Source organism: Netta rufina (genome assembly GCF_964035555.1).
Source record: "Netta rufina genome assembly, chromosome: 16".
Taxonomy (NCBI): Eukaryota; Metazoa; Chordata; class Aves; order Anseriformes; family Anatidae; genus Netta; species Netta rufina.
In genome coordinates this window covers 13,925,482-13,947,214 of record NC_140140.1, presented here as the reverse complement: position 1 = coordinate 13,947,214, position 21,733 = coordinate 13,925,482, and the positions used below count along the sequence as shown (strand labels likewise).

General features: G+C 38.2%; 1 protein-coding gene across 1 annotated transcript in view; it reads left to right on the top strand.

Annotated features, from left to right (window-relative positions):
* LOC311215459 (death-inducer obliterator 1-like) overlaps nucleotides 1–21,733 on the top strand; it is a 53,083-nt gene that overhangs the window by 26,026 nt on the left and 5,324 nt on the right. The window contains exons 8-16 of the mRNA XM_084296612.1: nucleotides 8,423–8,876; nucleotides 9,775–9,934; nucleotides 10,580–10,696; nucleotides 10,911–11,018; nucleotides 11,607–11,742; nucleotides 11,871–12,414; nucleotides 12,924–13,077; nucleotides 14,103–14,192; nucleotides 14,919–15,114. Coding sequence (XP_084152738.1) covers nucleotides 8,423–8,876; nucleotides 9,775–9,934; nucleotides 10,580–10,696; nucleotides 10,911–11,018; nucleotides 11,607–11,742; nucleotides 11,871–12,414; nucleotides 12,924–13,077; nucleotides 14,103–14,192; nucleotides 14,919–15,114 — 1,959 coding nt within the window. The remainder of the gene's footprint in view (nucleotides 1–8,422; nucleotides 8,877–9,774; nucleotides 9,935–10,579; nucleotides 10,697–10,910; nucleotides 11,019–11,606; nucleotides 11,743–11,870; nucleotides 12,415–12,923; nucleotides 13,078–14,102; nucleotides 14,193–14,918; nucleotides 15,115–21,733) is intronic.

The window sequence follows — 21,733 nt, the reverse complement described above, 5'->3', positions numbered from 1 at the left end:
CTACAACTAAATGATTTCTAGTACTTGAAATAACACTTTGAAAGCCAAGGTATCTTTACTTAATGCTGTATCTATTCTATGATGTAGACCCATTCTAAGAAGCATTAATTATTGAACAGTACCAAGGGAATAAAAAAGGACTCTTAATTTTATGTTAGTAGCGATTTTCTGGTACACCAGGCTGCTGTGTATGTGGTCTAGGCTTAACCCTTTATAACTAGGGGAGTTTTTTAGAAAGGCTGCTGAGGGACCAAATAATGATCAGAATATTTGAGATGAATTTGTCAGAACTGAGAAACTCATGTTGGAGTTGGCTTTGACAAGATCACAGAACAGCAGTAGCTGTCGTACCACTGCTCCAGTACCGAACTGGGGCTGTGCTGGCAGAGCAGCTGCTGGCTGATCTGAACCCTGCCTACGGAGTGAGGCAGACCAGTAGCGGCTGCTGAAGCCAGCGTCCCCTGGGACTCAGCCTATAATAAGGAGCAGTGGCATCCCTGGGGAGCGATTGTCAACTCCTGCCCGTGAACTACTGGAGCTCCCCTTCTCAGCTCTACCAGGTATGTTACGTCTGTCCTGTGGCTGTGTGCCACGCGAAGATTTTTGCCATGTATCCAAAGTTAGGAAGGCTGGTCCCTGCTGCTGGCATGTTTCCTGTTGTGCCTTTCAAGCATCTGACACCCCTGTGGTGCTTGGAGGACAGAAAGCCAGCAGGCTTGCCATCATGGATACTTGGTTTCAGAGTGAGGAACTGTTACAGAAAAGAAGGGTTGGGGATGGGGAAGAAACGTGGTACAACTTACAGATGCACTATGACTATTAGGGTGGTCTACCTCTTGTCACTAAAACTGAAAGTGATGAAAGTTTGATTAAAAAAAACCTCACCACCCTCTACCGCTGTTTTGCTTTCTTTTACTAATACTACTTTAGCTCTTTGAACTTAATTCACGGCATAGCCAGTGAAAAAGGTCTTCCCATGCTAGTCCCCAAATAAAAGGCTTTTTTTGAGGCGATCTCTTGCACTTTGGAGTCAAGTTTTGCTGCTGATCTTGGTGCTGGTGGTTCATTGTGTTTGATCTGTACCGAACGTGGAACGTGAAGATGGCCTATCCCTGCGAGGAGTGATGTTACCAATCCGTAAATGGTTCTTGAAAATACGGAGCCCTCTTCTTACTTTACAGCGGACGGTGCCTCTCTTTCCCTGAGGAGTGGCATAGTTGAAGTTGTAGTCATCTAATGTGGATAAGATGAATCAATGTCATTTCATATAGATTAAAACAAAGCTTTGCATGGCTAAACTACAGATTTGCATGAGCATAGCTACAGTGTTGGCTCAAATGCCAACAAATCACGACTACAGAAGAGACCCTTGTCTCGAAAGTTTCCCAAATCGATTAATTTTTAAGGCAGACTTGCTTTCTTTGTATGCCTGCTTATAGAGGCTTGGCGTACAGAATCAGTTTAATTATGAACTGCGCATTGTGGAGATTAGAACTGATAGAAGCTTTTGGAAAAAAAAAACCAGCAGGGCAGGAGGCACACCTCTTCAACATTAGTGTTGGGTAATAAAGTTTGATCTGGTACTGAAAGTGGAAACGGATAGACTTCTCCACACTGTTTCAGAGGCATTTAACAGTGAGAACTAACACCGAAACGTGTTTAAGAGTAGTTCAACGCTTTTCAGTGACTTAGAACTAACGCTAAGCTATCTCTGAGAGAAATTACAAGCCTGGCAAAAATAGAATTCAGGAGAGCAGCAATTGCACAACTGGAATAGAAGCGGTTACAAACTACAGCTCACCTTCACGGCCTTGGGCACTGAATGCTCAGTGCCACAAGAGGGTGCTTCAGTGGCACCTAACAGGATTGACTCTTCGACAAGTTTCTGAGGCTCTGAGATTGCAGGCATGCATCCCAGCAGTGTGGCTTTGCAAAGGCTGCTCTTGAGGAACGTCACTGAACTGGTAAGTAACTTCCATTGTAAGAGTGCTTTGTAACTGACACCGACAGCACCAGCTCACCCGTGTATTTTCTTCAACTTAGTTAGCTGATGCATTAAAAGTTTCACTTCAAGAAAAAAAAAAAAACAAAAAAAAAAAAAACAACAATGGGGGGGTTAAAGTTCTGTAACTGCCACTTCATTGGGGTGGAGAGATTAAATTCTGCTCTGCAAAGATCATTTCTGTCACTAATCATGCAGAAAGGGGTCGTGAGAGAGGTTCCTATAAGACTTGGGCTAAGTGGCAAAGAGAAGCTGTTGGGAAAACAGTTCTAAATTTGGCTGAGGAGTCCTGCCCACCCCGTTTCAGCAGTTTTACGAAGGTAAACTTGCTGTTCCTAAAATCAGATACTGATTAATTGGGGCAGTGTGTTTTAATCTCTGAGCCAAGAGATCATCCCTTCTGGGATACATGTCAAAATGAGCTGCCCTCACCTTCTGTAATGATCAGACGGGACAGCTGCAGCATGCTGGAAGGACTCTACAGAAAAACTGCTGGTGCAGCTACTGCCTGCCTCCTGTGAGTGAGAAGGAGCAGCAGGACCATACGAAACTTCACAGCACCAAGTCACAGGCCAATTTCCGAGTGACGCTCAAAGTACTGTTTGTGTGTGTGTGTATTCCTAAGCAGTTTATTGCTTCTGGTGCACTGCTCACACCTGTATCCCAATCAGGTGTTTAAGCTATTGTTGAGGCCAGTGCTGTTTCATATCTTCAGAGATGAGCTTGTCTCAAAATACATAATTGCTCAGCCCTGGCTGGCCTTTACACAGGCTTTCCGAGAATACCTTTTAATAGGTATTTTTGCTATTTGAACACCTACAAGGCTACACTAGTATCGTGAATTTTGCTCCCTGTAATTTGACTTTGTTTCAAAAGGACATCAAATCCTTTCAGATGTAGTAAGTGATCCACTTCAAAGCGTGAATCACAAACAGCTGTGTGCTGCTTTTTAGGTTTTATTATTGTGGAATTTTACAAAAAATGTCCAATTGCTTAATGTTAACTCCACCTGCTCTCTTACTGTTGCTGCCCCCAAGAACTTGCGTGTAGTGCATACATCTGCTTTCTAAATCTTTTTCTAAAATTCTTTTATTTTGGTGAGGAAGGGGGGAGAATTAAAATTAACTGTAGAACCCACGCCTGCTTCAGCAGCCTCTGTGCTGTGGGGCTGTAAAGGCTCACAGATCCGCAAGACTCTCCTGAAGTGCTGGCTTGGTGAAGTCCTCCCCTGCATCACCGCTTTGTGAAACCGGAAAGTTCTGTGCGAGCTGAACGAGATGCACCCATCATCCCGTCCTCCCTACGCTTCCTTGAGGGAATTTTATCATGGGAAGAAAAAACAGATCAGTGTGGGCAGGGAAAGAGAGGAAACAGTGAAATGTTACGACAATATAAGATACTAGCGTCAATAGTTTCAGTGTACGAACAGCATTATGCCATGTTTTTTTTTAATTCTGTAGGAAACTTCTCATAAGTACTCTGTAACGAGCAATCAGCTTGCATGACTGCAAGATACATTTCACAAAATTCCTTAATGGTGTTCTGAACTACTATTTGTGACACTTTGTCGTTGCAAAGTTGTTTTTTAAATCTGAGTCTTACAGACTCATAGCAAGACGCTCTTCAAGTACAGTTACCTGTGGTTTATCTAAAGCACAGTTTACAGCTTGAGCAAGAAATGGAATTTCTTTAAAGAACTGTAATCTAGATAATTGTAAATTTAAGCAAAACTGAATAGAACACTTCCAGTGTCTAAAAACTGGAATAATTAGTGTCTCCAGCAAAATAACCCATCAGAAATGAGAACTTAAATAGAAGTAAATAGAAGCCGTGAATAGGGTGACAGGTATTTTGAAGTGGCTTTCCAAAGCTACTTTTCTGGAGATTGAGGTGGAAAGGAAATGTTATGTAGAAATATTCTGAAGAGATCAGAAGGAAAAACAAAGTTCCCTTTGGGTAATTTACTCTCTGGTGGCGTGGTGCAAAAGGCAATCTCCCCGTGTAGGTGAGGGATTACCATGCAAGTGTTTCCTGCAAGTCCTTCACACACAACTGAACAGCGATACACTGTGGAAATCATTCTTGAGTTCTACCTCAGCAACCATCAGGCTTTCGGCTGGTTCATCTGTAATGCATCTGTAACGCAGCAGATAATGTGGCAGTTCTGTACCACTTAGAGAAGTTTCATTCTTAGCTACATGTTGTAATATTTGGCTGAGCTTTAACAGGAATTCCCTTAGGGGAGGGCTTCTGTATCTGATGACATCTAGTGGGAGAGATTATAGTTGTTATTTAGTGAGCATACCATAGCAATGCTATTTCTTAAGCCCTACAAAGAATGTACTTTTTTTTTCCTGCCTGAGTATTCGCTGGGTCTCACTCTGGAACTGAGCTGACTCACGAGCTCCATCTGTACCTCACGGTCTTTTAGCCCAAGCTCCCTTCAGTCAGTAAGAATCCTGTTGCTGTCCTTGTTGAGCAGGCCACAAGACAAAATGGGGATAACTGGAATCCATTGGGGGTTTGGTTTTGTTTTAGTACTGTTGCTAACATCAAGCCCAGGGATTCAGAAGTGCTGGGTAGAAGAGTCACCGGATTCTTCCTTCTGGCACTGATCTGTCTGTGGTGAAACTCCTCTTAGGCTGAATAGGCTGATGTTCTGGAGTCGTCTTTATCCTTTTATGGTAAAATACCAGCTAAGGGCATTTAATATACGTACGCTAGAGCTACTGATAAAAAGAACTGGAAACATCACTGTACGAAATACAGCGACCACTGTATGTAGTAGGCATTGACTGCGTCTTCAAGCTGTTCGTGAACTGCAAGGCAAAGATTGGAGAGAATACCCGTTTGTTGCGTGTCCCATCTGTTTGCTGAGCGACAGTGACATTGGTGCAGAAACTAAATTCCACGTATGTTGGTATACTGCTCTCTGAAAAGAGTACTCACTTCTGGTAACTTTTCCAAACACGCACCAGAAACAGCGCCCATCAGAAGATGGTGCAAGCTGGGGGCATGCTTGCCTTGCAGCTGAGGCAATGGACTGGTGAGCTGCTGCCAGAAGAGGCAGTCATGCTACTTCCCCTGTGCTCTGCTGTGTGCTCCTGCCCTCCTGTGCATTGGATACAAGACCTGTGCAAGGACAGCGTGAGTTGGTGCAGCTGGATTGTCTGGCAGAACACTAATCCTGTCAGTAAACCCAAAAATCTGCCAGGGCCGATCCATTTTGTCATAGTCAAAATGGGATATGAGGGTGTTTTCTTTTTTTTTTTTTTTTGTTTAAGATGAGGTACCTCTGTCAAAGGTTGTTAACATATGTAGGATGTAAGTACCTTCGATACTTTGTCAAAACACACACACCACTTCACTATCCTTCAAATGTAGTGAGGTGTCCTGCAGATTTGAGAAAGTACTTCACAGGTGTTCTGAAGCACCGAATAGCCTATGTAGTGTAGGTATCTTTTACTACACGCAGAATCCCTGCCATCAAGTAGTTAGGTAGGCAGTTGTAATTATAAAGTAGTATTTTAGTTTGTGAGACTGTTAGACTTCCATGAGGCTGAAATATCTGCACATTTTCTGTTGGCTAAAGAAGCATTGAGTTATGTGCTCTACTGTAGAAACATTTCAAAATAGCCATGACGTGAACTGTCAGAATAAAGGATGCTTGTGCATCTTTCTTCTTGAACCTGTACTGATGCTGCTGCCTATCAACCCTGGGAACTTCAATCTACCTTTGTGCTAGTGCCATTTATTTATTTCTTTATTTTATGTGTATATAGTTTTACTGTGATATTGCCATTGAAACACAGGAAGGTTTGGGGCACGGATATATTTTTTACATACACAATATCTTAACTGCTGTTCTTAGTTCTATCAGCGTGCTTGTTAACTAATTTGAACAGATGATCAAACTATAAGTGTGGAATGTAAGCTTAGTATTTCATGTTTTGTACTTGTGCTGCGACCCAAAAGAACTAAAATCATAGCACCGAGGACCGAATTGTACTGTGGTCATTTTGAACCCTGAGCTGTGCTGTCCTGCCGCTCCGTAGTGAGACAGAGGTGCGCTGTCCCACCGGCCTGAAGAGACAAGTCTGGGCAGAAGATAAACCAGGAACCAGAAGTAGAGAAATTCTCACAACCTTATCGTACGCATATTTTGGATATTCATCTTCTAGCTTTTTGAGACTGTTAATTCAAAGTAGTTCAGCTTTTTACCTCAGTGTATTAAGTTCCAGGTGCCTCATTGACCAAACTGAAAATGTCACTGATAGTTTCTGATCCCTGTTCTCCTTCCTGGGATAGCTCAATGCCTGCTGACAGATAGTGTAAGGTTTGTGGGGTAGGCTTTGGGAGATAATAGAAACAGAAGAGAAGTCAGTGTGAGTCCAGCTCAACATCCCCCTGGGTTTGTGTTCAGTTTGTCAGTACTTGAGACCAGTCCCTAGGGAAAAGTACGGGAACAGTGGGTGAACAAGAAGTTTAATCTATAGTAAGATCTTCACGCTCTTTGGAATGATTTAATGTAGTGTGTTTCATCTTACACTTCAGATAATTTTCACTCAGAAACCTTTGGCAAGGCATCCACTCACAGTGGATCCACATAGCTAGTGCTTCCGCATCCTCCACTTCACTTTGTATTCCAGGCAACGTTTAGCACCCGCTTCTCTGCCTAGCCTTATGAAAATTCAGGTACAGCATCGGTTTTATGGTTCATCTTAACCACCAGCTTGTGTATTGGTGGTGAAACATGCTGGCGGTAAGAGGCAGTGTAGTGCAGCTCGTTACAAGCTTGCGTGCTGCTGGAGGTGCCTACTACAAATGCTCAGCGTCTAACAGAATTTAACGACAGGCAAAGGTGGGAAGGCTGTTTCACTCAGAAATGAGTAGTTGCATTGTTTCTTAGGTAATCCAAATCTTCCCCTTTCTGAGGTGTATTTCTATTCAAGCTTTATGCTGTTAGAGGATTTCTTGAACTGGGCTTCAGAAGGGTGCTCCCTACCTTTGTCCCCCTCAAGTCTGAGGGAAATCGGTTGTTAGACCCTTCCTGATAATGTCTGCTCTCACTGTAGCAGGTATGGAAGACCAAAAGGGTCCGTTCGGTTTGTGGTGAAATTAACCGAAGTTAAATTTCTGCATCCTTCCCGGGAAGCACATAGCTCTCTGCAGACGGGGCTGTGGGACTAATTCTGATTACAAAACCTTGCTAGCTGAAAACATCAGATAATAATTAAAAAATAAAGAAGTCACTAACTGGTCAGTAGTCAAATGCAGATTTAGGAGGAGAAAAAAGACTTTTGGGGAAGTAACTTTAGCTTTCCTAATCAGAACAACTTCATCTCAGGAGTTGTTTCTTGGTTTCACTCGGAACCTTTGTTTGTGCTGTTACAATAAATGTGTCAGTGGTAGCCCACTGTAACTCTGATCTCCTGTAAACGATGCTTCTGGCAAACTGAAGTGGAGCACATTGCGTTTGCTGGATGGAGAATGTGTTTTGGCTTATTATGTTTTGCTGAATTGTTCCCATCAGTGCCAAAATGTGGACAGGTGAAATGCAACCTACAGAAATGCTTGTTTTTAAAGTCCTGTGCAATTATAACTTCAGTATATGGAGCCTTCGCTTGTAATTTGTAAATTTTCTTGTGCATTATGTGTATTGTCAATATATTGATGTTAGAAAAAACATTAAATGGCAGTTTTGGATATTGTGAATGGAATACTTGGTGGGAATTAAATAGCCGCAGTTTGAGCAATGGTTTTAATATTCAATTATTAAATATTATAGTATTAAATCTAGAGTTGAACTGGGAAGTAAATGAGAAGATCTGATAGTTTATAGCGACAGTGTGATACTCATACTAGCAACCAAATGGCTTGAATGTACGTTTAAAATTTTAAGCAATTGATTTGTTGTTTAACTTGACTCTCTTTGCTTGCTCCTTAAAGTAGAAAGTTTGGAGTGAGGATTTCTGCTTAAATGTGAGATATGGGTTGTGTTGCTTTTTTTTTTTAAAGACTTTGTGAAAATGTGTTTTTGTTTTTGTTTTTTTTTTTTGAAGCTTAATCATGAAGTCCAACTCAGGAATCTTTGAAGGTGGTGTCTTTTTTTTTTTTCAAATTTCTTGCATAGCTTGTGACTAAGATTTTCAACCTTTACAACCAAAATGCAACTCTTTTAAACTCTTCAGACAGTCTCTGAGAAGTGCTCTCTGCAGGATCAAAGGCAAATTTCTTCTTAAAAAAGTCAACTTTTACACATTTTTTAAAAAGGCTTTAAAATGAACGGCTTAAATTATATACTTGGTAGTTCTCCAGAGGTATTTCACAGACTTCCTTATAGGTTGACAACTGGTCTTCGTAAACAGGAAGTTACAATGTTAAGTATTTAATACTGCATTTTCTTCTTTGTTTTAACAGCTCAAAAGGAAGAGAAGAGAAACGAAGATAAAGCGACAGAGTTTATAGGGGCATCAAAGAAAGCTATTGCTTCAGCATCTATGGTGGAGAAACATGCATCTTCCCTCACTAAAAATCTTCCAACAAAGAAGTCCCCATCCTTCTCTAGCACATCACTAATGAAGCAGACACTGAAACCTGCTGGGAGTTTCAAAGGTGTAATTCCCAAGAAACCATGGACTTCAACAGGCGGCGTTCCTTCAAAACAAGCAGCTTTTTCTCATGACTCGCCAGTTTCCAAAAAACCAGCTGCATCCAGTTTGGCTGGAGGACTCAAAAGGCCTTCGCTGTCTTCCGTTTCTACTGCATCTGGAAGTAGTCAAGCAAAAACACAAGCTAGCCCTATCCAGTCGCAGCCCAACTCACAGATTCGACAAAATATTCGTCGGTCCCTAAAAGAAATTTTATGGAAGAGGTGGGTGGGAATTCAAAGCACTTATTTTATATAGGAAGCTACAACTAGAAGCAAAGGGTTAGCCTGCAGAGCTTTGTTTCTTTCTTGCTAAGTGATACTAAGGGATTTAATTTGTGCTAGAAATTACTACAAGTATTTTTAGCATTAGAGCTTTATTAAAAATAAAAAATCTGATGTCAAATAATTGGGCATGTGAAAAAGCCTTTAAAAAAACGTCACTATCCCATTTGTAGTGAGAGACAATGACAGTTGAAGAATTAAATCACAACATAGAAATGTTTATAATGCAGGTGACCTGAAGCTGATATCTGGCAATGGTGGTGTTTGGAGATGTAGGGGTTGTACGAAGCATAGTGTAGGGCTTGCTGAGGCAGAGGTTCCTTCTTCTCCCAAAGTTAGCAACTGTATTTCTTTTTTTTTTTTTTTTTTTTTTTAAAAAAAAAGCTGAAACATTGTCCCACAAATATTAAAGCTCTTGTCAGCTGTCAAGGCTTAGGCCACTGTGCTCTGGTAGTGTCTCTGAAGTAGAAATGCTGTTCACAGTGGAGGGTCAAGATTAAAACTGAAGTGTTTTAGCTCCCTCACTAGCTCCTGACAAAAAACAACAACAAAAAACTAATTACAGTGTCATGAGTAGGAGTATTTGTAAGGACCGACCTGACTTGAGTTCGTTAAGGCTGTCTTCCGTGGTCTTCTGTAGACAGTAGCAAAAGGTTGCCATAGTTGACATTTTGAGGTCCTGAGATAGACTTTGGCTTTGAAATGTGTTTTAAGGAAGTCCTCACTGACTGAATAAAAGCGTGGTTAACTCCTTCCTCTGAAAATTTAGTTTTTATGAATGCTGCCTGAAGAATTCGTGCCTAACGTAAATGCGCATACCCTTTCTTGTTTTTAACAGAGTCAATGATAGTGATGATCTGGTCATGACAGAGAGTGAAGTCGGGAAAGTAGCACTCAATATTGAAAAGGAGATGTTTAATTTGTTTCAAGTTACGGACAACCGATACAAGAGTAAATACCGTAGCATCATGTTCAATCTCAAGGACCCAAAAAATCAGGTTTGGAATTTACTTATACAGTAAACGTACTGAAATATATTCTGTTTTTTAAATAATACATCAAAATCTATCCTCAATGTGTAGTTTCAAGAGAGAGACTTATGAATTATGCTATAAAAAATTGTTTTAAAGCCATTCAAATATTAAATAGTCCAGTTGGATCGCGTGTATTTATTAAGATTGGCCTTTGTAGTGAAATATTTGTTTATTGAATGGCATTCTTAGAAAAAAAAAAATGTTTTCTTCTGTGACGTTCTGTAGTTTATATGGGATACTACTTGTGTACATGATAATTTATCTTTTAAAGGAAAAAGAAGCTGGTGCAGATGGAAATAGTGACTAGACAACATAATTTTTTTTTAAAAAATCTACTATAGATAAGAAACAGGAGTGGCATTTAATCTCTCGAAATTCCTGTTCAGTTGAATTGATAGTATATTTTATGGTAATGTGGAAAATTCATACTTCATGATGATTTCATCATTAGTTTCTGGTTGCTGCACCATTCTAAGTTTTCTTAAGATTAACTTACATTTTTAATAGGGAATTAAGAAACCTGAAAGGGTTTTGACAGTCCAGTACTGCAAATCATGTTAGTTGCTTAAGCTATTCAGCATGGCAACAAAGTGTGGTTTGTTTTTTTAGGGACTTTTTCATCGTGTTCTTCGTGAAGAGATCTCACTGTCAAAACTAGTGAGAATGAAACCCGAAGAACTTTTATCTAAAGAACTGTCTGTATGGAAAGAGAAACCAGCCAAAGCGGTAAGCAATACAATTCTCCAGTGTGTCCTTAGATATGAACTAACAGTAACTTCACCAGCCCTTACCACCCATAATTCATATATGGTTTTCTTCCTAATGAAATATGAATAACGTAAGCTTTTTCTCTTCCACTAGCCAACTGATAAGAAAATACAAAATAAAATTATAAAATCAGTATGCAGACTTCTTACTAAAGTGTTTTTGTTTCTCTCAGATGTTAGAGTCAAGAACCAAATCACACGAGATCAAGAAAGCAGCTGTAAAACGGGAACAAGTGCCAGATGTAAATATGGAAGATTCTCCCCCGGTGTCTGATTCTGATGTAAGTATTAGCTATTGCTTTAGCGTGGAGGTGCCAAGGGAAATAAATGCTAACTAGAGCCTCAAATTTTGTATCAGAAATGCAGGTTGTTTCAATGAGCTGTAAGAATATCACCTAGTAGGTGTGCTATGAGCATTTTCCTTTTGGTTTGAAGGAATGTAACAGCCTAGTATCAGGCATATATTGCATGTGCTTCTAAAATATCAGATGATGCGTGTTTTTCAGACCTTTGTCTCAGTTTACAGCAAAATCTTAGCCAATTGTTTTCCCCCCCAAAAATGTAATCAGTATTACAATTCCGTATTCTCAGGAAGCAGTTAATGTGATAGTATCTACTTCAGAATTACATGAAATGAAATGAGGACAAATACTATTTGAGAACTCTGTTTGACATGATATTCTTGAACAAACGACAAAAGGGGAAGAATATTTCAAAATTCCATCTTTTTATAAGTGCTGCTCAGAGCAGTAGTTCTGCACAGCCCTTAATATCTTTTTAAAGAACTGTAATTAACGGTTTCAAAAGTATTTTTTTATGATTGAATTTAGCAATCAACCAGAATGTTTTCTGTGTTCATTCACTTCCAGGAGCAGCAGGAGTCAACCCGAGCTGTACAAAATGTAAATAGTGCTCCTTCTCTAGACGTTTTTAGCAGTATGTTGAAGGATACAACAAATCAACATCGAGCCCATCTTTTTGACCTGAACTGCAAAATCTGTACAGGTATCTACAGTGTTGACATAGTCTGAAGTAAAAGAATTGTTAAGAGCATTGCTTGCTTACTTGTTTTTCTCTTCAGACCTTTTCATTGTTAAACAGTAATCAAAAACACTTGAAAATTAATTTTGTAGGTCAGATTTCAGCATCTGAAGATGAACTACCACCGAAGAAGATAAAATTAATGGCTTCTGCTAAAAAAGCAGAGTCAAAATCTAAACCAGAAGTTCAGCCGAAATATGAAAGTTCTGCACCATCAGCAGCAGCGGAGCCTGCTAAAGAGGCAGCCTCTGAAAACACAGAGGAAACCGAAGTTGGACCTGCAGCAGAAGCAGTTTCCCAGTCGAGCTTAGAAAGAACTTACATTCCTACAACCCAAGGCCATAACAACACAGATTCTTCATCTGAAGAACCTTCGACTTTTCCTGCCTCTTGCACTGGTGCAGTTGTCACAACTGTAACAGTTTCTGGCCGAGACCCTAGAACAGCAATGAGCGGTTCCTCTGGTACTACGACGACAGCCCTGCGCTCTGGTACTGCATCTGATAAAGTTTCAACAGGGGAGACAAAGCAGGAAATGTCAAAACCAGTTATGACTGTCCCCAAATCAATATTGACAAAACCATCGTCCTCACCAGATCCAAGATACTTAGCTGTTCATCAGTCACCCAATATCAGGTGTGTATATTTAATAGTAAGCTAAGCCACTGAATCTTTAGTCTCGCTATGTTCAGTTTGTTTGTCCCCCTTTGCTTCTTACCCTCCCCTGCCAATAATCAAAAGGCATGTTCAACTTTAAATCCGATTACCTGAACTTTAAATTTTTAATTCATCATCTCCTTGTTTACCTTCTCTAGTTGGTAAAATTTTCAGAGCATCAGTATATATTGACAGCAAAAATTCTTCAATGTGTTTTAACAGATAAATAAAACTTGCAAGATATTTGACTTTAAATCTGCACGTGCATTCAAATATATTAAGTGTTTGTGAGGGTTGGTTTAAAGCTGCTCCAGACTTTCATCCTATATTGGATGAAAGTGGAAAACATTAACAAAGCTTTAATAAGGCTTCTGTTATTTGCTTTTTTATAATAAAGTAATTGATCAATTAGAGGAGGGAAGAAAAGAAGAAGAAGGAAGCGTTCTTACTGTGCTCTATAACGTTTCTCTTTTGGATTTGTTTTGCAGTGTTGCCGAGCCACGCTCACCTCAAGACGGCGATACTTCTCTCTTCCTCTCTCGCCTCAACACCATTTGGAAAGGATTTATTAATATGCAGAGTGTGGCCAAATTTGTCACTAAAGCATATCCTGTCTCCGGGTGCTTTGATTATCTTAGTGAGGTTAGCACTGACACGTTTATGCGTTTAGAATATATTGCAGTTCCTGTTGTTAGAAAGGCTGGGGTCACTGCGTATGTTGTTATATTGGAAGTGTAACAAAAAAAAATTGCATCCCTTTAGTAATCTCCTTTAGTAATAGGAACAGTAGCCCGAGGCGGGGGGAAGGAGAGAGAGCCTTTTAAAAAAAATTCCTCATTATTTGTGAAGAATTCTCATGTCTGTTAATATGTTTATATATATGTTAGTATCTAACATAGAATAATAGCTTGATTTCAAGATCAGTTTTTGACGAGAAGTTCTAGAGCAAGTGTTTTGAAATAGATGCCTTGTTCTGCTCACAAACAGATGGATCACTGATGTGATCTATTAGAAAAGTTTGGCCATTTATTAAAAATATCATCCTTTGATTAACTTTGATGCAACTGCTTTTATATTTTGGGAGGGTGTACATTCAACTAATTAGGTAGTATGACAGCTTGTGATGAAACAACTGAGCAGTTATTTAACTTCTCTGAAGAAGTGTATTTGTTGTGACTGGGGGTTTCAGGCGTGTGGTTTAGGTCTTTTCTTAGGAGGGTTGGTGGCTCTCTTGTTGCTTTTGCTAAAATAGGTTTCATGTCATCATGACAGGAAGCTAACTAGAATTCATATGGGTGCAAAAATTTCAGATAAATTGAAAGTGTAGATAAAAGCTATACTACATATAACAGGTTCCCTGTAAAAGCAAAGCTAACAAATATAATCGGCTGATAGGCATACAAAAGTATTTGACCTTCCACTGCTATCTTCGTCAGGCAGTGCTTTTTCTGTTTTGTGTGTACTGCCAGCCTTCCAGTAATATGCTATAATGAACGCCTTGCATTTTGGAAATAGCCCATCTGAAATTAGGAATGTATACGTGCAAGTTTAGTAAAATATAGTACTGCATTATCGCCTAAGCTACTGGGATGGGGCAATCTGTGCTGGTTCGAAACTATAGCCTCTCTTTCCTTTTCTTATACGACCATGTAATGCTTCTTGTTTAGGATTTACCAGACACGATTCATATTGGTGGGAGGATCTCACCGAAGACAGTCTGGGATTATGTTGGCAAACTCAAATCTTCACTTTCTAAGGTATTTACTTAAAATCCTTTGGAAAACCAGGAAGAAACATACAGCAGCTTTTGATAGAATTTCCTTTTTACTAATTTATATTGATGTTGATCATACCTAGAAAACTACTGCTACCACTTATTCCATTGAAATTTTTGATTTATTGAAGAAACTGGTTTGCCTGTTGAGCTGCCAATCGTCTTTCCCCTGTGTAGTAGTTAAACATTCATACAACCTATTGTTTTTTAATGATTGAATATAAACCATCTATTTATTCAGTTACTGAAGATAGAAATTCAATAAGACTAGGAAAAAGTCTAGGAAATTTAAATTAAATTTCTAAAGTCTTTCCTAGACTTTTCCTAAAAGTCTAGGAAAATTAAATTAAATTTAATTTAAAAGACTAGGAAATTATTAGTAAGTGTATGTAATAAGTTTTACTACTTAAACCCTTATGGATTTAGTAAAAATGAAGCACAGTATGCAAACATTATCTAAGAATTTTCCAGTTCTTTCATAATTATTGGAATATTCTGAACCTAAAGAGGTGTAGCTTGATGTGAGATACGTAAATAGTTGGTATTTCTGAAAATGACAAAATTAATTCTGATTTAATATTACCAATTGAATGACAATATATTCTTAAACCTTGAGTATTATGTTGGAAAAAAATAGTTGAGTACTTTTATGATTTTATTTGCTGATACGTTACACGTTGAATTTTTCCACTTTGCTTTTGTATTTCAGGAATTGTGTTTGATTCGTTTCCATCCTGCCACAGAAGAAGAAGAAGTTGCCTATATCTCTCTCTACTCCTATTTTAGCAGTCGTGGTCGTTTTGGTGTTGTAGCTAATAACAACAGACATGTCAAGGATCTCTACCTGATCCCACTGAGTTCTAAGGACCCAATTCCTTCCAAACTCTTGCCCTTTGAGGGACCAGGTAAGCACAAAATTTAGGGGAGGTTAACTGCTAGGTAAAATTACAAAACGAGTAAATCAGAGTCCAATTGGTTTTGAATGTTTAATGTAAGCATAATTAAAAAAATATAATTTTATAAAAACATTTTAAAAGTATGCATATAGGAAAAAATTGCAAAGTCAATCATCTCAAGGTGACATGGTCTGAAACTCACATAGCCTTTCCAACAAGATAAATATCTGCTGTTAGGAGGATTTGTTTACCCATAAAATGGAGTACATAGAACAGCCACTATATTGAGACAAACAAGCAAACATTACCAGAACATTATACCGACCCTACTTTCAACAACCCATAAATCCACCAAGTTTTAGGTCCCTACAAGCCATGTGCTGTCCCTTATATCACATAGGAGACTCTTATCCCACGGAGCAGTCAAGAAATCTGTGAAGACAAAGGTAACGTTTATGGTTTCACTACGTTGTTGTTATCTCATGGTATGTATTACGCTGTGCATGCAATATGCATGTACACGGGGTCTGAAATATTCTGTGCTACCTGGATCGAGTTCCAGACAAATCCCTGACTTCAGAACATTGGTTTTGCCTGGGAGTAGGCAAATTCCTTTTGCGTAGGTGGCAGACAGTAGGTGGTATAGGTTGGTATATATTACAATCTTCTATTTTTAGTTAGTTATCAGCAGTAATGTATGGCTTGAATTTGCTCCATCTTTGTGCGTTGAACATGGAAACAGAAGAAATGAGAATGAATTCAGACGTGAAACACCTTTATATTACAAAATTTGAAGTCATCTTCATCTGAGGATGGAGGCGGTGCATATGCTTAGTTTCCAAATAAGTACCTTTTTTCATATAGAGTAACAGGTTGAGGAGCTTAAGAGCTACAGGTTACAATGAAGGCAAAACTTCATTGTTGTAAGGACGGTTTGCAAAATACTAAACAGTGCAAAATAATTACACATTAAAACACGTAAGGAGCTGACCTTTCTGACAAGCTGACTGTCCTCTACTACCCAAATACAAGTTTAGGACTAAACTCAATAAAGCATTCTCAGGGTTTATATTCATAAACAGATGTGTGTTCTGCCTGGCCAGGTTTTCACATGTTAATGGCATGCAACTTAAAAAACAATAACAAAAAAGCACCACCAACAAGGAATGTAATGCTAGGAAAATACTCTTCTTTCCTGCATGAAATTGCAAAGGGCGCTTGCTTTGTGTTCTTGGACAAGATTTTTCTCATACACTCTGAGCCTGTCTTATCCATCCCTGAACAGTGCACAGTCTACGTCATTGTTTTCAGGCTACAGCTAAAAAGGCAGGCTTGTTGCTACCTCAAGTCATCATGTAGTCTCTATAAGCTGAATGTAAGCACCTGGTAGTCTTTAATTTACCCAGTTCTTGAAAAGTAGGCAAAAACTATTATTCCTGTTTCATAACCAAAAAACAAGAACATGTAAGTGTTAACACTTGGCACAGGGAGGCAGACGGAGTCCTAAACTGTGGGCTAGATTTTCCAGCCCGAATAAATGAACTACATTCCTTTCTGGACAGTAGCATATAAGAATGAGTTTGCCATTGAATTGGCTACGTCTGCAGTCTTCCGCTGTGCTTTTAACCTGCTCTAGGGAAGCATTTAAGTGATCTTCCCCTCCTTGCATTCTTGAGCAAACATAGGCTGTCCTTGTACATTATCTTTTATATTTCTGTTGTGGATTTCATTTCAAATGAAGCTTTTAAAGTGGAGGCCTGGCAAAAGTAGACAGACTTTTTAGTATAGAAATGAGGAATGTCAGGCTGGTTTTTACAAAATGTAAATAGGAAAAGTTCTTTCAAAACTGGAGGTAATTGCCCAGAAGAAACATAGGTATAAACACTTGCAGGCATTGTCTGTGGAGGCAAATTTTATGAGTCAGATTTTCGAATTGAAATACAAAGTGAATTAAAGAAATAGATGCAAAATTCCAAAGGCAGAGAGGCCATACGATCTGAAAGATTAATGGAAGACCCACTTACACTACACTCTTCTTGGAAACCTTTGTGAAAGTCTTTATCTCACAGTTGTGCTAAGCTGTGTTCATATTCTGAAAACCAAGCTGAGAATATGGGGAAAAAATCAGGTAAGCTGGTTTACTTATGTGCGTGTGTGTGTTTGAATGTATTAATACCGCAGCGTAAAAGACTTGTAATACATACTTGGTACTGACATCTGATGGAATTTACTGTTTTTTATACCCAATAAAGATATTTTTTGGAAAGTGGTCATTGTCTCCTTAAATTTGTGTACCTTCAAATAGAGTTTAGCAAGTACTCAAAAAACATGACAGTGTAAGATACTTTGAGAAATATGACTGGGGGCGGGAGGAGGGAAGAGGACAATAATCCCATCACTCCAGAAATCCTAGTTGGAAGATATTCCAGCTGTATCAACCAGCTCCATCAGGTGCATACGGATTATGAATCTCTCCTGTTTTCTGATGGACTGGATTTGGAACACAACTGAGGACCTCTGACCTGCTGTAGTGCCTAGAAGATCTACAAAACTTTGTCATGGGTGATACAAATATAGAGGAACATGGAAGGATATTCACATTTATTCACTTAAACCACCTCAGATATTTATTACCAGATATTATCTGTTGGTGGGATGTTCAGCATTGTTTTTTTTTTTCTGGTAGTTTACTGTATGTGAATTTGTTTGTCTCGTTTCACATACACACAACACTATTTAGCACTTTCATCTGTAGATCTGAAAACACTGAAAAAAAAATGAAAAGGTATAATCAGTCATTATTAGCAATAGGAAGACGCACTTATGGAGAGATTTATTGGCAATGTTGGAAATGTATCTGGTACCATACATATTTAAAATAGAAGAATTTTAATTTAAAAAGTGTATCAGCAGAGGGCATGCCGCAGTATCTCTTCCATTAGTTTAAGCTTGGAAGTGTTTTTAAGTATGAAGGCATGAAATCTCTTCAAGCTATTTAGAGTACTCATACCAGTATGGAAAGCAGCAGTAGTAGAACAACATATTTTTGATGTCAGCCACTCCCATTCAGCAAATGTACCGTAATGTGCGGCAGTGTTACAGCGGTGGGAGTGATCTCTATCACTGAATCGAGATACACCAACTTGATAGTTTTCAGTCATGCTTTCACAATTAACTGGGACAAGTATTTAAACGGCGTGTTGATAATGATTACAGATTTGCTTGTATTGGTCTCTGCAGTTAAAAGTATGGCATAGGTCTGTTCCCTAAGTTTTGCCATCAGTGTACAGAAATTAGGGATGTATCCTTAGTGGTACAGTTAACTTCCTAGCAGCTGCAGATGGTAGGGACAATATGTGGCCATTATGTAGATCAATACTGCAAAACTGATTTCATGAAAAAAAACGTATTTAACGAAAAAAATATATTAATCCCATAGTAATATTTAATATATCTTGTTTAAATAGATTTAATTACAGGATGTAACTTGATAAAACCATCGTGGTCTTCAAATGCAGAATGCATTTAACAATATTTTATAAATAAATTAGCATCAAAAGCTACTAACATAGCTTGCAGCACTTAAAATGCTTGCTTTTGGAAGATAGTTATTGAGCAATAGTTGGAGACTGCAGCCAACATTTTCATTTAGTTATTACCTAAAATTAGGCACTTAACCTATTTATGGATATTGAAACCTATTTATGGATATGGAAATAGAATGGGACTGAGCTTTGAAGTGCTGGTCTGGCTGTATATTTCCATCTAAAAGAAGCACTTACTGTGTGATCGCTTTGGATTGAATGAGTTTAGAAACTGGGTTAGGCATCTGTTGAAAATTACAGTATCAAAATGTAAAAATTTAATGGATTTTTTCTCTGACCAAAGTAAACAGATTCAGTTACAACCGTTGTTAATTTAGCTTTGGAATTTATCTTGAATGTGTGTTTAAGTTTTACTCTGTTTTTATTAGCGATGATCTCTGTCTCTTACAGGGATTCAGAACTGATTTTTTACCTTTTTGCTGTTAATTTTAGATACACAGTCCAATAGATTTTTGAAACCTGCTCGTTTCAATTATTCAGTGTTTGAGATGCATGTTGTGACTAGTTGGATAAATCACAGGTCTCTGCAGAAGAGCAGATAACCAATACATTAAAGATAGAAGAACAGTGAATGCTTATGAGGAGTTTTAGGGTGAACACAGATTTGAGAGATACTCTGCATGGGTTGATGCTGACCAAATGTGGAGTCATTACTCACATGCTGATAAAGAAAAAATGTAAAGCAGTCACTCAGAGTGAATCATACCTAACTATTGAGTCTCTTCAGAGTGTACACAGTCTTCCCAAGTAAGCTGTCTTTTGAGCTATGCCCTGATGTTATGTATTAATGTAACTTCATCTGGGGTAGTAAACTATAGTGATCAGAATTGCTAGGATTGCTTTTAGGCAATGGGTTGAAAGGAGTTTTTAATTGGGTGAATCAAGGATTTTTGATCCTTTCCAAATAATCTTAGATTCACCAAAGATAATTACTTGTTTAGTTCCTGTCCTGCCTCCTTTTGTTGTACATCTTGCCGTCCCTGCCCTGTCACAAGGGCAATCTGTATAAAATTATAAGCAAACTAAATTATAAGCAAGTCTTAGTTTTGGTTAGTATAGCTAGGTCATTTTCTTGATGCATTTATAATTTGTGTGTGTATATATATATATATTTCTAACCATGGAAGAAAGTGAAAATTGGCAACACAAAATACTGAAATACTATATCTGGAGGAAAAAACTTGGCACTGAGTTTTAAATGTACAAGTAGGAAATAATATGTGCTACTAAATGAAAAATAGAAGTTTATTTAAACCAGCATGTCCAACATCCTCTCAACCACAGAACTATGTAAAACTCAAACACTGAACTTTGAAGTAATCTGAAATCAGCTGTGGAACTAGAATGCATTCAATCAAATTTCAGTGTTATTTTTTTTTCAAAATACTTAAAATGAGAGCTGCTTCTGATAGGAAACCTCAAGTAGATTTTGCATTGGCCTCAATTTTTTCTGTCTTTTTGCAAAGACCTTCTAGTGAGTAACCAGATTTTGCTGCTCTCTCCATTATGTGGCTAAAACAGATGTGCTGTACTATTACCAGTCACAGTCAGAAGAACACAGAATTTCAGAATTTAGGCAGGTTACTGCTTAATGAAATATTTATGCTTAATGAAGCTTTGTTGAAGAAGTCATCGTCTTGACTTACCTGGTTATAATCCTCTTGCTGTGGAAACCTCACATTTAACTTAAGAAATAGGCTTACCCCATTTAATTCTTTCTTAGCGTACGTGAATATAATTTCAGCTATACAAATAAAAACAGCTGATGTAATTTTCTCATCAGATAGTAAATTTAGGAGCCCCCTTAAAACTTTGAATTCAGTTGTTTCAGCAAAGGTTCATACTTATGACTGGTAATGGCAAATAGAATTTATCTGCAACTATGGGAAGTTTGGGTTTTTGCTGGTATCAAGAAGTTTTCAGTGGCAAAAATTAGTTATTTATAAGTTGTTCCTTAGTGAGCAGTTGGTTTTGTTTAGTAAGAAAATAAAGATATACATAAATTCATATATTACACTTCTTTTAATCTCTTACTTAAGGGTCATGAATATAAGGGACAGTGTAGGTTTTCGAGTCCTCATCATATAACCACGGTAAATCTCTTACTTTGCCGTTAGTTTCGTTTCTATATTCCTGGTTCCTAGCTGGATGCAAATATTAATAGGGCTCCCAAATGAGGATTTCAAGTCACTAAATCCAGAAGTTAAAATCCTCTCTTTATATGTTTTTTCTACATTTGCCACTGACTGTATGTTAAAGGGTTTACTCCCTGCTCTTTATTCTGGTTGTATTTGTCTTCCACGAGTGCCTGTGGGAAATGTGAATGTACAAGGAAGGAATACAATAATGTGAAACGGACCTTCAGCTGTTTGCATTTTTCCTCTTTATGGGAAACTTTCTGGTCATTTCTGGGAATGCTTCTCCAGGGATTCAAGCCTGAAGCTTTCACAATGGAGTAATTCTGCTCACATTTCTTACTTAGGGAAGGGTCTGTGGCATCAAACTCAATTCTACAACAGTGTTAAAAGTCACCTTGATGGAATGGTGTAAATGTCAGTCCGGTATTTTAGCACAGATTAGAACAGAAATGTAATTATTAAGTTTAACAATGCCTTATGCTTTCTTTGTAACAGAAAGTGAAGTGTTTGTATTTTGTTGTTGCTGTTTGTTTGTTTGTTTGTTTTAATAGCATTAGTTTTTTTCTCTTTATTTCTGGTTCTTCAATTCCAGTTTAGCCTAATTTCTGTTAATCTAACAGAAAGTTAGATTGCTTGTCCAGGTTTTCTCACTTATCAGTATCTCTGTGTATATAAGGTATTTGCAAAGTATTTTGAAAGGCAATATTTGATTGGGGGGAAAGTGGACAACAATAAGTAGAAAGTAATAATACAAAAATAGGAAAACTTTAATTTTTGAACATTAGAGACATTTGCAAGGACATCTTTCAGTAATCATACCTGTTACTGCATTATTAAAGAATATCAAGGGAAAGAATTAAAATATTTTTTAGTTACTGTATACAA